General features: G+C 37.3%; 1 protein-coding gene across 19 annotated transcripts in view; it reads right to left on the reverse strand.

The window, feature by feature from the left end:
- The window catches only part of PARD3 (par-3 family cell polarity regulator), a 644329-nt gene that overhangs the window by 266368 nt on the left and 360306 nt on the right, over positions 1-17655 (reverse strand). For all 19 annotated transcript variants that reach the window (XM_029237263.1, XM_029237269.1, XM_029237268.1 and 16 more), the window contains 4 exons: positions 10435-10560; positions 8902-9281; positions 4880-5019; positions 2114-2242 (listed from right to left, as the gene is read on the reverse strand). In XM_029237263.1, coding sequence (XP_029093096.1) covers positions 2114-2242; positions 4880-5019; positions 8902-9281; positions 10435-10560 — 775 coding nt within the window. The remainder of the gene's footprint in view (positions 1-2113; positions 2243-4879; positions 5020-8901; positions 9282-10434; positions 10561-17655) is intronic.

Raw genomic sequence — 17655 nt, forward strand, 5'->3', positions numbered from 1 at the left:
ATTTTTACTTGCTCATTCACAGTGTATCATGAATTTATTATTTGGAGGCAAACAAATCTCACGAAACTGCTTTTCTATTCCTGGCACTGTTTCTAATTTTGTTTTCTAATTTTCCCAACTAAGTCTAAATTATAAGGTATATTGTAATTTGATAGCTAGACCAGATATTAACAGTCTGAACCACGAGCATTATACTTTACAATATTACACAGGTTATAAATGTGATTTTTTTTCATGTATTATAGAGTTGTTTTAATTAATAGATAGTTACAAGGTTGACTTATAAAAAAAAAAAAAGGGTACCTATTGATAAAAGTATTTTGTTTTAGACACAGAATTTAAACACAGACACCCCAAACAGAGGAAAAGAGCTCTGTTAATTGGATTGAAAGATCATTTTCAATGCACTCCTTTAAGTTTTCAGAATTTTCTTTCTTTTAAACCTTGAATAGCAGCTGCAACGTGAATAAACTGACGGCCTACTGGCTCACTCCTTAATGAAAAGCTCACAAGCAATAAATTAAATAACCAAGAAAAAAAAAAAAAGGAGGCAGCAGAAGGGGAAAACAGAAGCCTGGAAGATCAAAATTGGACCAGAAGAACTTGAATAACCTTAAGCTGGTCCGTGCTGGCACTAACTCGGGAACGGCTGTAAGAGCAGTGTTTAAGCTTTGGCAACCTAATAATGCCAACTATCACCCAGGCTCAGATACACTGAGGAAGGACTAAAGCTTTATCGCATCTAAAGCTTCGTGTTTTTTTTTTAAATTTTTTTTTAACTGCTCATTTACAATTTAATAGAGACAACTCCAGATTTAGGATCAGGTGGCATTTAAAGCACAGAATTGGATAACAGTGGGGGGAAAATGGAAAACCAAATTTAAATTGAGAAATAATGCATTAAACATTTCTAAATAGAAATAAAGAAGTTTTCATCATTTCTCAAAATCTACTTAAAACACAAGTGTTCAGTTTTCAGCCCTATCACAATCTGAAATTTCCATGAAATCATAGTAAATTGTCAGTGTGTGTGTAACCAAGAGATGGGATATTCCCAAGACTAAAATCTGTTTTATAATAAAAGGAAATTTTTATTAACCATGACACATCCATACTTGAAGGATTAGCCTAAGAGAATTAGGGCAATCGGACAAATTTGGGAACTGCGTCCCTAAAACCTACTGCGTCCCTAAAACCACTCTAGTATATACGGATTCATTATTGTTTAGATAAAGCTAAAAGCTATCTGAAAGACAGGTCAAATGTCCTAAAATGACCCAACTAGAATCTGTTTTGAAATATTTAAGATACCACTTGTACTTGAAGTAAAACAAGTTTCCTACCACATCAAAACAAAAGATAAAGGTGATTCCTCCAATTACATTATTTCTACACATAAATGAAACCTACCACTTTTTGCAGAAAAACATTAAGAACTGTGTCAATTTAATATACAGATTTCGTTCACACAAATACTATGTAAATACCCCTATCTAATATTTAGATGCACTGACATATGTATAAAAAGTGAAATAAATAGTTTGCAAACAAATGCCTTTTCATTTCATTTATGTCATTCTAAATAATGTCTATGTTAGGAATTAATGGCCCTGGGGCTTATTGCAACTCAGGTCTTTTTACTTTCAATAAGAGTATTTAATTAAGGTCCTCTTTTTCATACAACAGTAAGCAAGCATCTTTATTTGGCTTAGCTACACGTACCATGAAAACTTGAAATATGAAAATTTGTCATATGTAGTGGAGAAGATGGCAAGCTTTCAACAACAGCCTCTGAAGTGACAGTTATAGAATAATCGACATCTCTGTATTCAATCAGTCCATCTAAAAGCGTTCAGTAATAAACATTTGCTGTCCTAGAAAATATCCCTGCAATCTGATTTTCAAATACTCTTGCATTCAACATTGTGGATATCTGTTTCCAAAACAGAAGAAATATGGGGAAGGAATGCTTGTATTATGCTAAGGCTGAAAGATATATAAAATATAGAAACTGCTTGGAAAATCTCTTAATAAACACTGGCCAGCAGGTCGCTAGCCCAGATCCCTGCCTCATGTGCATCAGAAACCTTTCATCTGCTCTGAATTTACACACCAGTTCCCTTGGGTGGAAGGCATCTTCTTGGCGAAAGACCAGAAGGCTCACGGTCCCTTCCATCTTGGTGCTTCTCAACAGCGAAACAACTTCCTCCTGGGATTTGCCTGCTAGATCAACTCCATTTACCTAAAACAGACAAAAAGTTTTCAGCTGCGATACTGGGCAAACAGATAACAAGAGACGAGACACACATTCTAGAACTGATCATGTCTGCCGTGGAACATGGTTCACTGCGTGGTACATTCTGCCCTGATCTGATAACCACCAGGCTGCTGGGGCTAATAAAGAAATGCAGACCAGTTACCTAGAGGTGAGGCAGGAAGCAGTCAACCCTTCGGGTCTTATCAATAAACCAAAAGCACAGCCACTAGTGCATTAACAAGTAACCAGAGATACAAATATATCTACAACGCCAAGTTAACACAAAACTTCCTGGCTTTGAACTGGGATATCTTGATGCCCTTGTGCATCACAGATTTCCTTACACCAAAATAAAAAGATGCCACCCTTGCAGAAGATAGTAAAAACACACTACAAATATTTTGGTAAAAACATTTTAGCTTTCACTGAAATTTTACAGAAAATTAGGATGATAACTTTTTAATCCCTAAAAAGCAAACACTGAAGAAGAATCTCTACTAAATAATATTTTTGGAGGGCTTGCAGTATTTCACTTCAAGATTTTTCAATGTTTTAAGAAAAAAAAATTTACCGGGGGGGGAAAAAAAAAAGAGAGAGACTTGAAAATACCACTTCCTGGGGAATCTCATCATTTTTTGTAGAAAGTAGGATATGATCAGCAAGTACTACATATTTAACAGGAACGAGAGTGGAAATTTCTTTTTCAAAGTATTCTATATTACTCTCTTTAGACAGAAATAGCATTTGTCTAAGGCAATTAAATATATCATTTAAACTGTAATATCAAAATTCCTGTAGTTTTAATGTTCTGGAACCTTTCCCCCACTGAAAACCTTCTTATATAGCTCAATGCATTACTATCAAGGGATTGTAGGAAATAGGTCAGTAATAATAGGTTCAAAGAAAGCAGAACTTTTCCAGATAATTTTTAAAAATTAGTCACTTGATACTTGATTTAAATATAGGCTTGCAAATATCCAGATACTCAGAAAACCTTTTTGCCCACAGAACTGCTGATATTGTAGAAATACAACCAAGGATACTAGAGAGGTAGATTTAAAATACGCCTGAGAGCTACAGAAGATAAAGCCTAATCCTGAAGAGATACAGATCGCAGACCCTTCCATTCCTCAAAAAGAAAAGCAAAGGCCTCTGTGATGTGTCACAAGTAAAAGTAATTACATGATGAAAGGGAGACACAAAAATAAAGCGATCACCTTTAGCAAGGTAGAAGGGCGGGGGCCCTGCAGGGAGAGAGGGGGAGGGAGGGGACAGGCTTTTTTATGATTTAGAGGCAAAAATAAGCTGATACACTTCCTAAATGAAACAAGCTACCATTACAAATGAGGACTAACAGTACCCCACTTACAGCCCGAGGACAAGAGGCCCTTTCTGGAAACAATACCCTAAACACAATTTGTACTTAAACCTTCCCTTTTACTGGGCTTCCATCGCTCTCCCTTTAAAACATGGTGTCATGCAAACAAGACAAAGAGGAAAGAGGAACATTGAAGGAATCTAGGCCCAAAATGTAGACACAGGAAAAAGTCTGGAAGCTATTCCTTTGCTCCGTTACTTTTCAAGAAATCTTTAGAATAAGAGCTGGAGTTGCAGAGTTCAAAACTACATATGAAACTACAAGTTAAGAAAAAAGGATAATGTCATAAAAATTTACTTTAACATTAGTGCTTGTTTTTTTTCTTAATTTAAGTATAGTTGATTTACAATGTTGTGTAAATTTCTGCTGTACAGCCAAATGATTCAGTCATACATACACATACATTCTCTGTTTAAATATTCTTTTCCATTATGGTTTACCATGGGATACTGAATATAGTTCTCTGTGCTGTACAGGAGGACCTTGTTGTTTATCCATTCAATATATTTAACACTAGTACTTATATGCTAGTTAATAATTATGAAACACAGTGCCTGCCGCTAAAAATACAGACTATGTTTTCTAAAGAAAACACTAGAAAAACCACTAACAAAGTATCCTCTTTCTCCATCTTTCCCCCCTTTATTTCTACATGCACAACATTCACACAAACTTCATACATAAGAAATTATGTATCTTTATGTATGTCAAAGATAGCTTCAAAGACCAATGAACCAAATGAAACCCATGAGGTACAGAAAGGAAATTTTGAAAGACTATTTCTTTTTTTTTCCTGACATTTGATTTTTATGTCTCAATTCATTCTCCACGCTGACATTTCCAAACCTCCTTGTTCTTCTCATCAAGACACACTGTTTTCATTTACTTCATTTGTCTCTGCTCTGATTCCAGAGGAGATAACATTTCTATACTGCCAGACATAAATTTAAAGTCATCCAGAAATATAACCTAACAGACACTGTACTTACATAATGACAAATGTTATGTTATCTCATAAACCAAATGTCCAAGTAACTAAAAATTTATGAGTAAACTAAATGAAAAGACATTTCGCATCAAATAACACGGAGAAATGTAAAAGTGAAGCGGAAATACAATGTTTTAGGATGCATACTTCTGCTAAATTATGTAATTTAATTTCATATTTTATGAAAATGTTCAAACGACTCTGACCCTTCAAAATGGAACTTTTCAAGAATCATGGAACATCCGAAGCCACTCACCTCTATGAGTCTATCTCCCGCCTTCAGTCGGCCATCTTGGATGGCAGCCCCTCGTGGGAGGATGTTTTTCACATAAATTGGAGCTGAGCCACCTATTGTCACATCCCGGGAAGTGATGCTGAATCCCAAACCTTCTGTACCTGAATATATAACAGAAAAAAAAAAGAGGTAAACAAAATGAGATATCTTGAATTTCACAAGTATATCATACATGAAGGATCTGTTATTATTCTCTACCTCAACTTGACATTTTGTAACTTTCACACTGACCTACCCATTTAATACTTTAAAAGTTGTAAGATTTTTCAACATAGACTAAATTATGGAAGGTTTAAATGGTATATATATCAAAATTCATTAGTCTAAGAAAAAACGGGAACCTAGTCAGACAGATGAAAATAATATACAAATATGCCTGCTGAATGTTTTTAAATTTGTCTAAATATTTGATTATGAAAATAAACAATTTCTCTATCAAAAAACCCCCCAAAAAACCTGTTAAAACCCATAGTATCTCAAGAATCAAGTATGACTGTGCAATAATGGTATCCAGATTTGAAGGGTAAGCAGTGAAGACAAGGAAGAGAACAAGTCCAGGGAGATGGAAAAGAAACAATGAAATGAGAAATGTTTCTAGACACAGATAAAGGAACCTCCCCAAACTGACAGGATGAACCATGTTTTCTTCTTTGCCTAGTTCTCTTCTAGTTCACCTAAATCCTACCGTTTATATTTCTCAAAAAAAAAAAAAAAAAGGCAAATTACCCATCTGAGATCATAGCTACAAAATCTGAGGATCAACATATGATGTTTAAAGGTACTGAGTACTGAGTACTGAGTGTACTGAGGCATTTACACTTGACTGTGCTAGCGTATAATTTCAATTCCAGGCTCTTTGGCAGCTTTCTCGACAGGCACCCTTACAAGCTCAATACAGTGAAAAGGGTTATGTCACTGAAACCAACATGCAGTGAGCCAGAATGAGGCAAGAAAAAATGTGAAGATAATGATAAATTTCTAATGAATCAACAGAATTTTTATAACGCTTCCAATAATGATTCATTTCTACCAGAGCTTTTAAAAACTATAGTAGGTTCCATTCCAGTTAAAATGATCTGAGGACAAATACTTGCTCAATAAAGGAAGAATAAAGAGATATGTAAAGGTGAAAAATCTACAGAATTCATTAATTTGATGCAGCACTCGCTAAAAAACTGTAAGTCAGGGTATGAATCTCTAAGTAAACAAATATGGGCAAATAAACATGAATAAAAATGTGGGTTAAAGAAGAAACAAAGTAGAAATGATGAAAACACAGTACATGTAACAAACACCTACTGTAAATATTCTCAAATTCAAATGAAACATTCATTTACTTCAAGTCTGAGGTCACTTTAATGTGCCTGGGCTGTTCATTCCTTAAGTCTTCTGTGAGGACTTGAACGGCATATTGTCTATATGAAATTCTCCTAATGATTCTGCTGGGACTTTTCCATATGCTTCTGTGCTTTCGTGAAACTCTAATGACTTGCAATAACATTTATTAAGGAAGAATTCTAAATTATTCTCCTTTCGCAATATCAATTTCTATGAACTACAAAGACTGATTGTTATATGAAACAAAACACTATTAAAATATCAGCAATAACCCCTAAATCTGTACGCCAAAAGTTCAGGCAATGACCTTTCAAAGAAAGATAAACAGATATCAATTTTCATTTAGCAAAGCCAACAAAACATTTTGCACTGACTGAAATAGATCACTGACCTTCTCCTCTGACTTTATTAAAAAGCTAATTTCTACCAAAGAGCAGGGTATTTGAGAAGGCCAAAATGACAATAAATATTAAGAAATCATAATTACGGAAGCAGGTACATAGGGGCTTTTCTATTTCGACATGTTATATGACATAGTTCCGAAATTATGCCGAAGAATCATTATGACAAAGGCTTTCTTAGTCCTTAGCGTTGACCTCAGTTTATGAAGAGCTTCTGTCATTCAAATCGTGTCAGTTCACTTTGAACTGAATTTAAAGTTTAACACTGACAAACCCTACATTTTTGATGTACTTCATTAAAAAATGTTAAATGTAACAATAATAACTGGTAAAAACATTGCCTGTTAACTACAATGAAAACTTGTTCAACCTCATACAATCATTAAAACATCTCTATTTAGTACTAATCACAATGAGCATTCTTTGTCACTTTTATTTATAGTGAACATTATTTTTTTATACTTGTAAGCACTGGCAGAATGCACAGGCAGCTTCCACCTTTTGCCGTACATTCTCATAGTTAATAAATTAAAATCAGGCCAGATCTATGACGCTCTGTATCAGTTATATAACCCAAGGTCAGAAAAATGTTTAAAAGAAAACTATTATTTCTATTTTTATGTTGATTGAGCATAATCTTTCTAAATTAACTTCTGTAACGTGTAATCATATATTTTTAAATGCTACCAAAATAAAACTGTTGATTTCTGTATTCAAAAGAGTGATTCTTTTAATGGCAAATAAAATTTCACTTCATTTAAAAAGTTCATATTATTTCATAAGGTGTTAACATATTGTAATTGTATGGAAAACTGTAATTAAACAATGAATATGCCTATATCAGAGTAAAAAGGCAAAGATATTTATGAACTAAAATCTTTATGACAATGGAAAATAGTCTTCCTTTTTGAAAGCTCCCAAGCAGAATTTTATGTTTTATACAACTCTCTTTGTGTTTCTTGATATGCTTTTGCTTAAAAACCATGTCCTTTCATTTGAGTGTAGAAAAAGGAAGAAAGAGAATCTGATATTCCTCTCACTTATGCATTAACAGGGCTAAAAGGGGTTTAAGCTGATGTGATTCTGTATCTGTAAGGGGTTTCAAAAGTGGAGTGAGGTTGTCAATTCCTGATCAGGTCAACCAAGTATTTGGAGCTTAAAAAGCCAGTAACCAGAAAGAAGGCATCTGTGGTTCACATAAAGTTCAATGAAAGAGTATGATTTAGAAAGGAAATAGGAATCTCAGAGTTTACAGAGTTGTAAACTCTACCCCGAATGGAAAGAAGAACGGTCTCAATGTCAGGACACGGAAAAGGTTCCAGTAAGAATCTGCTGCTGGTGGCCACATGACTTGAGGAAATCGCTCAGCCTCTCTGGTTCATTTCCAACTAACTGTAGGAGTTGGTTGAGCTCATAAAAGGAGAAATATTCTTTATGATGACACCAATTTGAAGGACATGATTTAAAAATATATAAAAATGCTCAGCTAAAAGAGATGATTAATAGCAAAGGTATATCTCAGTGCCTGGAGGGGACGGTGACTGGGAATGAGAAAGTCAAACCTAGGAGCCTTATCTGAGTCATCAGGGAGGCCAGCACAGAAATGAATGCCTCCTGTACGCAAGGATGCACTGTCTAAGGGCGGGGGATCCTTAAATAAACACACTGATGTAAGGCACAGGTAATAAAGTATTAGCAAGGCCCATTCCGATTCCCCTTGTCACCTTGAGGAAGGGAAGAATGCGATATTCTGGAAGAGCAGGAGACAGGGGGCCAGTGGTCTTGCTTCTCAGCATTTCACCGGGAACCACCAACAGCTTCAAAGGAGTCAATCCCTTCCCGTCACCAAAGGACGGGCTGAACTGGAGGAAGGGCTTCTAATGTCCTCTAAGGGGCTGTATGCGGACATCAAGTGGGGCACTCAAAACAGTCAGAGCCTCCCTGATGCTTTGGGTTTGATGGTAACATCCTGAAACCCATTTCCTTCGTTGCCAAAAATTTTACGGCAGTCGTAGCTGCTACTTTTTTCATAGAAACATAACGTTTAAGGCCTATCCTCTGATCTTCTACGTGTTAATTTTTATACAGCAAAGTGAATCTGAAAAGCATAAAAAATATACAACTGTAAATGCTTTTTTAAAAAGATGTATCAGTTCTTAATAATGAGATAAGACTCAGGATGCTTTGGGTTAGTTGGTTGATTTTGAAAATAAATTCTGTGAAAAACAGGAAGACAGGTCATACCTTTCTTAAGCTGGATGTTAAGCTTCTTGCCTACTTTTTTGGTGTTGTAACTACTGCTGGGACTGAACACGTGGTGTACGGCTGGGCCCGGAGCAGCGGGCGGCTTTCCCGAGGGCTGTGCGCTCTGAGGTAGGAGTCGGGGGTGAGGGTCCGCGTGCTCGGGCAGGGGGTTCGGCCGGGGCACCCTCGGCAGAGCCTGCGGCCCTGCACTGTTCACACTCCTGTGATCCACATGCTGGCTGTCGGGGCTGAAGCGGCTCGAATAGTAATTGTTCCTCTCGCTTTGCGACAGTTGTTCGTACTGCTCTTTATTTGCTGCGGGAACCACATGGAACCAAATGATGGATGTCCGCATGGCTTGGCGAAACATATGTTGTGCTCTGGGTTTGAGAAAGAATGGAAACTTAGCAAATGAAGACTGGCAGACTCGAAGATGTTACGAGCTTAATTAAGTATACTCATTAAGCAACAAGGACGGACAGACTTTGTTGAAACTGAAAACAAAATTCTCATAACCCATTTATCAATCGGGTTTGCAAGCTCTGATAGCAGCAGGGCTGTGTCTCCAAATATAAATGTCTCATTCTCTAGATAAAAATGACAAAGTTATGTACAACTACAGGCAAAATACCAGCATTTTGGTATGCCCTCCACAGAATACCCTCCACTGTAAATCATTCAATCATACTGCAGTTTTAAGCACAACAGGTGTTATCATTTCAATATTAAGAGAAATTAAATATAACCTCCTCTCTACAACATTATCCAATACGACTTTTAAAAGTCATAAAGTATTTCCTTATAAGGAGACCAGTCGAGTTTTTAAAGAAATATATTTATAAGTATACTTAGAAAACTTTAGAAAGTGACTATCCATTATTTATCAGAAAAATTAATCCAAGTTTGTGCACGCAAAAATCTCAGGAATGCCAATGCAGCTTCAATAACTCAAAATGTTAAGAGCTGTTGGCCACTATGCTATTCCAAGACCAGCCCAAGAAGCTACTCCATCTTATCTGGATCCCTAGTCAGGTCTTTAACCAAGTCCTTATGATTTCTGCTCATTTTTGCCTTGTTTTATAGGAACTGGACAATTTTTATCTTTTTAATGGAGTAAGGGCTTGAGTCAGGATAAGGAAAATCTGAGTGGACGCTGCAGGTCCAAGGAGCTTTGTCTTCCTAATTGTCACATTATATGTGACAAAGTTGGACGTGTGAGTTAAAAGTATAATAAAAACTAGCAACCTGATGGATTTTCCAAAAGGCGAGGAAGTGGCCAAACCGTAAAGCCTAAATCGGGCCCATGATATTTTAAGAAGTGCTGCGTCAGTCAGAGGGCATTTGGAAACATAGTCTAATGACAGTGATTACCTGCGGTTTGATGAAATTTTTGAAAGCTAGATAATGGCAGAAAATACTCCTCTCAAGCATGAAGGCAGAGACCACAGACATACGGCCTGAGGTACCCCAATCGCCCGCACTCCGTCGCGCCTGATGCAGGGAAAGTGCAGCCATGAGGCAGCACACACTTACTGTTCAAATCTTCTATTTCGAAGGTCGCCATCATTAATCCTGACAATGCAATCATTCTCATGAAAAAGGTTTTCTTGTTCAGCTTTACCACCTTTCTCCAATCGTTTTACTAACAACCCCAGGGTTCTGGAACATTAAGAATGCAAATCATTACACATGTAATATTTCCACCGTGCACAATGCCCTACTGCTTTAATGGCGGGATTATACTTACAAAGACTGCCTAATAAAGGGGTGCGTTAAATTGCTATTCAGACGTTTAAAAATAACGCCAACACAGAAATCACAACAGTATAAATGGTGTGTCGAAAGGGATCCTTTCAATAAATATGAGCAATCATTTCTGGCGTGTCAGTGTTATGCTTCTGCAACAAATCGTACCCTTCTCTCTATGCTTAAAAATGCTCCCAGCAGAGCTGGCCCGATGGCTCCTGGCTGTGGCAGTGGGCAGCACAGACGAGCATGGGCTGCGAGCAGCTCTGGCAGATTTCTGTTTTAAGCTAGCTGGTACAGTGCTGATGGCAGCCCCACCTTTCCATGAAAGGAAAGGTAACAAGGAGAGGCTAACCTGTACATGACACAGAAAATTGGGAAGATTCCAAAAACAGAAGAGTTTCCATTCTTGGCATCTGAATTTGGTAATGCCTCATGTTCTGAATTTCAAAACTTCTTAGGTCTCCCAAAAGTTAGTAAGTTGTTGCCATTATTCCCATCAGAAGAAAACAGAAAGCCAGCGACAGGTTCCAATAATGCCCGTCACCATTCACCCCTCCATGTGGACTCAAATTCCAAGTCAAAAGAAAAGCCCAAATGAACTTTTAGAGACCAAGATGGAGAAAAAAAAAAAAATTATCACAAATGTACTTGGTCTAGAGCACTAACTCCTTGACGGACAGGATGGACATTCTTTATACCCTGGGACAAATAACAAACACTATATATGAACACAGCTTGATACGAAATAGGAATCTCCACCTAGTTCTGATGCTCTGACTTAATTGACGGTTAGCATATAATCTGTATCATGATCATGTTAAAATTTTTATGAACTTATTTTTGGCTTGTCCCAAGCTTGCATTTTCTTTCATAATCCTAATATTTAGAGACCAAAAAAAAAAAAAATGCCCAGACAGAAACTAGCATTTAGGGGACTTCCCTGGCGGTCCAGCGGTTAAGACTCTGTGCTTCCAATGCAGAAGGTTCGGGTTCAACCCCTGGTCAGGGAACTAAGATCCCACACGCCGCACAATGCGGCCAAAAAATTTAAAAAAAAAAAGAAGCCAGCATTTAGAATCCTGAATAAATTAAAGTTGAAGATACCATCATTTCCAATCGCCTGTCTGTATTTTCCAACGGAGTACAATTTGCAGTACCCTGTATATGCTTTCCAGTAGAAAGATACTCCAATAGATAGCGTCCTTCTTCTTTTAAACCTTTGCAGTAATCGTTGTTGTTGATCTCGCTCCCCTGCTACTGTTACTTGTACACACATCTTATCTCTACTGTTGCACTGTGAGCTCCTGGAAGGTGGGGAAGGTGGGACTCAGCAATACATGCTCCAGCACTCAGCTCATAGTAAGGTCTTGACAAATGACAACTGAATGAATGGGTGCTTGAGTTTAGCTGAAGCAAACAAGCCTCCTATTTCTAATAAGCTTTTTGCAAAATAGAATAAGTGAAATAAAATCCAGATTCGGATCCTTTTTTTCATGACGGTGTCACTTATACCAAATATAGGACTGAGCTGAAATGAACTGAATTAAAGCAAAGGTCCTTTTTTTCTTTTTCTTGTTATTTTGCAGTTTAACCTTCCTTCTTTCATAAACATTTACTGAGTCACTGCTTAACTTCATTCTAATCTTTATTATTAAATATAATAAAGAGGCATGGTGTTTTACTATGGTTAAGCATACCTACCTACAAGAGTAAGAGGAGCTAACATTTAAATTGCCTTTTGTCATGTTACTATTTGGGGATTAGCACCTACTAGTGTAAGAGTCTAAGAAGCTTGGTGACTAATGAAAAAAAATATGACGTAGGTTATTTTTAGTTACTCGCCACCGTATATTGGAACCACTGATAAATAAATATAAAAATTCTCTCAGCTCAAAGATAAGAAAAAGTACACTGACACAGCAGCATGAGCAACTTAACTGTCTGAGCTCCTAATTGACAGGAAGCGATCTCTTAATGTGCCACACCAATAATTAAGTGACCACTAAAATGTCACCAAGCCCACAGTCTATCTCCCCAAGCTTCCCTACTGTTCGTTTGTCTCTATGGGCGACTGAACAAAGTGTTCTATCAAAAGCATCCCATCATTAAGATATACCTATGACTCTGTTGAATGGGACAAAATAAATTAGAGAAATCAAATTAAATCACAGTTGTTGGTAATAGTGGAACCAGAAGAAGACATTGAGCCACTTTGGCATCCAAGCAGCCATGTGAGAGCACAGGGGAAGGCAAAGATGACTTGGCCACCCATGGGCAGTCTTAACAGAGCCACAGCTTGGTACCACACCTGTTGCTAAAAGCTGCCTCTGGAGGCCAACAGGGCTTCTTTCAAGTTGATGTATTCAGCCCCTGAGTAAAAATATGCCCTACCAAGAGTCACTCCAGTTAATTAATTAGTTTTTAATTGGTGAGATCATGAGTGATTTCTCAATATGGTTACAACATTTCTGTGATCTAAAGTGACTGAAAATTATTATGCCTTTATGTATTCTGAAATGTTTTGTGTATTCCAAAATAGTCCACAGAATATTCTTAGAGAAATAGAGAGAGACAGACTATGTTTAATGGAAATTACTTAGCAGGTAACTAGCACCAGTCATTTGTTCAAATTTATACATTTATCTCCAACAGAACCTTTCAGTATCTATGACAATTTAAATAATATAACTTGGAAATCTGTAATTTAATTCTACAGAAGTGGCATTAATATTTTTCAGATGAATAGGTCTATAGATTTATATTCATCTAGGTAATCATTTCCCTTTTCTTAAATCTACTTTTTTTCCCATGGGAATCATTCTACAATAATAATCCACAGTAAAAAGGCCTGACATGCTTCATTCACTGAATGACTTGTCTTTCTATACAAGCCCTCATATATGGCCAAATGCATGAGTAATCCTAACATACAGTAAAAATGTTACAAATCATAAACAAATACGCTATCGCATTTACATGAAATATTGCAGACATTTATTAAATGAGGTTTTAGAATCCAACGTTGTAAAAGTAGTTGCAAAAACCTCAGAATCCTCTTTCTCAGCACAAGAGGCTCGGGAGCTGATGGGGGTGGGCTGGGGGGGACGGGTAGAGGGGCAGAAGGGGAAGAATTTCACCCTGACTGACACAGCAAGTGATCAGGGAATCAACGGAACAGACTGAATTAAGGAGAACTTAGTAGCCTGCTGATTTCTAAGTACTTGACCACACTATTAGAATCACCCTCTCCAAAAGAATGGATTAATTTAAAAGGAAAACGGTACAATCTGCAAAATTATCTCATTTCCTTCACTAGGTGAAAGTGATTACAAAAGGAATGGGGATGAACTATCAAAAAAACTTTACAGGAAAATTGAACTGATAGCATAACAGCCAGACTGAGAATGAAGAGGGCCCTCTGAAGGGAAATCAACGGGAAGTAATAACAGAGACTTTCATCTTCCTGAAAAACGTGTGTGTGCCAGCAGTTACATCTCCACACCCGCCACCGCCCCGGGAAAGGCGACTCGGATAGCACAATTAGAAACAAATTTTAGGGATCTATACTGCAAATTCAACCAGCAACTAGAATTCCTTCTAAAGGAATAAAGAAATGAGTACCGATGGTGTTGTGGTTCCCATAACACTCTTATTAGAGAAAATAATTGAAGGTCGTAAAGGTCAGAGCATTTTGGCACGTTGCTCTACCGGAGTGGACGATGGATTTTCTTCTTGGCAGTTAGTACCAGAATTCCTTACTAGGGCAACCACTTTCCATCAGAAGAAGAAGCCACTTTGCAAAAAATAGGAGAGGCGAGCAGGAGAAGAGGAGTTGGGGGAGGGGTGGAAGCTCTGCTTGTGGGGAACAGTCCAGGGACAGAAGCATCAGCCTGGCTGTGCTGGCTGGCACAGGAGAACGAGCAGGTGTATTACTAACATAGCAGGGAGGGCGGCTCTGTGAAGCCATGGCTACAGGGCTCAGGGGTACAAGGGACAGACCTCTTCACCTCCTGCATGAATCTAATGTGAACCCAACTTGGCAAGATGCTTTCTGAACGAGGGGATTTCTTCTGGTAAATCGGAAACGTCCCCAGATCTACTCCTCTCCCCTGGTCCTTCTACCTTTTCAAAAATTTAGGGAAAAAAATACTACGTCCACTATGAACAAATCCCACTTCTGAATCATTTTCCTAAAAGAAAAAATAAGTAAATACACACGTTTCTTTGAAGTCTTTCATCATGGCTTTTGTACCATGTTCCTTAACCCCCAAAGAGGGCAAAGAAGAAGAATACAGCCCCAGAGAGCAAGCCATTGAAAGGCGGCATCTCTGTACATGATTTTGGATGCATAATTAGGAATTTAACTGCTTAGATTATATTAGGGATTGCACCACTACATTTTTACAAGGTTCATTAGCCTAATTATACACTTAATTAAAACAAACTCAGTCACACATGTTAACATTTTCAATTCTAAGTATAAATTACAGCCAATGATAAAACTGAAAATAAGTAACAAATGTTTTATTGACATCTAAATTGGCTGAGGAAGTCTGAGTTTTGCTTTGATGATGTAAACTCCCACAACTGCCACCCAGCTGTATGGAAATGATCATAATTCATCTTAATAAAATCTGACATAGTATAAACACCACAAATACAGTGAAGGCAGAGAAGGCATGTGCATGATGGGCTCGCATCAGCAAGACCCTCTCACCTCACTGAGTGCTAAACAGGGGGCTGGCAATGACCTATATTCTATCCCTCAGAACCACAGCCAGAATGCCAACTTAATATAACATCTTGACTTTTTTTTTTTAATCTTTAGTGGATGAGATAAAGTAGACCCAAAAATGGTAAAGTAAAAGTAGAGAATTCCTTTAGATTAGGGCAGAAATGATAGGCATCGTACTACTACATTTAAAGAAGCAAGATTTACCTAAATGTAAAATACAACTTTCCTCTCTAAAACAAATGCATTTATGTCCCTTTATTAGAACAAAGCAAGTCTGCAACTGAGAATGCACAACCTAAGACTTACAGACGAAAGGCTACAGATTCAGTAAAGTTAAATTGTGTTTCTTGGAAAATACTTAAATTAAAATCAGGTACACAGAGTTCAAGTGCATTTTTATTCTTTTAAAAATGAACAGTCAACTTTAAAACTCTACAGTGAACTGAAATATGGTATACAAGCCTTGGATAAATCTCTTCTTAACACCTGAGTTGTTTCCATGAAATTCAAATTGGCTGTAATTCTTTATTAACAGATACACCCAACTAACTAACTGTGTACTGGGATTCTCAAATTTATGATATAAGAGTAAATTCTCATCTCACATTCATGATAGAAGAGATCGTTTTCTACTGTTACACAGACTCATGAGCACTTGCCTACACAACCAGGACTCCCAGCATTTGGAGGAAATTTTAACGGCACATCACAGGAACAAAAGTGGAAGGTGAAATGTCATTCTTCTTAGCTGCCACTGCCAAGTACCTCACTAAAAGTATTTTACATGTATTTTATAAGTACATGTATTTTCATATTTTAACCAGACAAAGTCAGAGGAGTGCCCCAGCCCTCAGATGTGAAGACCGAGGCTAAGTGAAGCTAACTTGCCCAGACCACACTTCCTAAAAAGACAGAGCCAGATTCTGTCCCAGGCATCTCTGGCCTCAAAACATGGGTGATTCCTAACAACCCCTCTGCCTATAACATGAAGACTCAGCATGTGGTCCACGCTGTCACCGACTGCCGCAAAGAGGGAAGACAGCACAGCTAACTGGAAATTCTGGAAAAAGATGAACTGTCTGTTTTTGATGTTATAGAGCAAAAGATAATAAAATAAAGGTTAGATGAGCTAAGAGTTATAACTAACATTATTTATAACCCATGTAAATATTACTCAGAGTAGCCAAGTTCACAGATTTTCACTGAATAATTAAGTAGAGGAGTATGCTTTTTCTTAAGACCTTCCAAAGATGTTTGCTAACTACTCTTGTATACAGAACAGTTAAAAACTTTATAAACACTTCAGTTTTTATTTGAGAGGAAAATTGTTCAATATGTGCATCTACAATACAGAAAACAAACATTTATATTTCACTCCTTTTCTATATTAATCTGATCACAGGAATATACATTTTCCAACAGGGTCACTTTTATTTCAACTCCAAAACCTAAACTTTTAAAATATTCTTCTGGGGATGTGACATTTTTTTAGCTTTACGTGGCAGAATTTATGGATAGTAATACAAGTAAGAAAAGAAGTCCAGGAAAAAAGTCATGAAAAGAAACAATATGGCAATCGAAAGGTTTGGTATTGACCCTTCACCTGATACTCTATCAAACTGAAGATAAATGGCTGAAAAAAATCATTTGGGATACAAATCAAAATTAATCAGACAAATCAAACGATGGCACATCTGTAAAAAGAAAGTTGAGAGCAATTAATAAGTAAGGCATTTGGCAGCAGGAGGCAGCAGCAGAAAGCTTAAAGCACGCAGACCCATACACATACACACTCCTTCTTACCAAGGACCGTTTTCCTAATTAAAGACTCTAGATTTTTCCTCAGGTCTCATGGTTGACAATCAGATATTGGGAAGAAGTAATCTGTGGGTGCCTATTACTAACTGGAGGATGTTAAATGCGGTTGATTTTTTTCTATTTCCCTTCCTCCTGGGAATTTGTTAGAATTAGTAGGGTGCAATGATGGGAAATAATATATGGTTACAATAAAGAGGCTTTCTCATCAACCAAGTAGGTGGAAATAAAATTCTGGACTCTGGCCCCCAAAACAATATGAATAGGAAACATAGAAGAAGGAATTTTAGATATGAAAAACAATAGAATGTCAACTCCATGATGGCAGGCATTTTTTATTTGTCTGCTTCTCTAGAGCAGGGCTGGCAAATTACGGGCCATGGGCCAAACTTTGACCTGCCACGGGTTTTTGCAAATGAAGCTTTTCTGGAATACAGCCAGGCTTGTTGGGTTAT

This window comes from Monodon monoceros, unplaced genomic scaffold, assembly GCF_005190385.1.
Source record: "Monodon monoceros isolate NGI ecotype Baffin Bay Population unplaced genomic scaffold, NGI_Narwhal_1 Super_Scaffold_21, whole genome shotgun sequence".
Classification (NCBI taxonomy): domain Eukaryota; kingdom Metazoa; phylum Chordata; class Mammalia; order Artiodactyla; family Monodontidae; genus Monodon; species Monodon monoceros.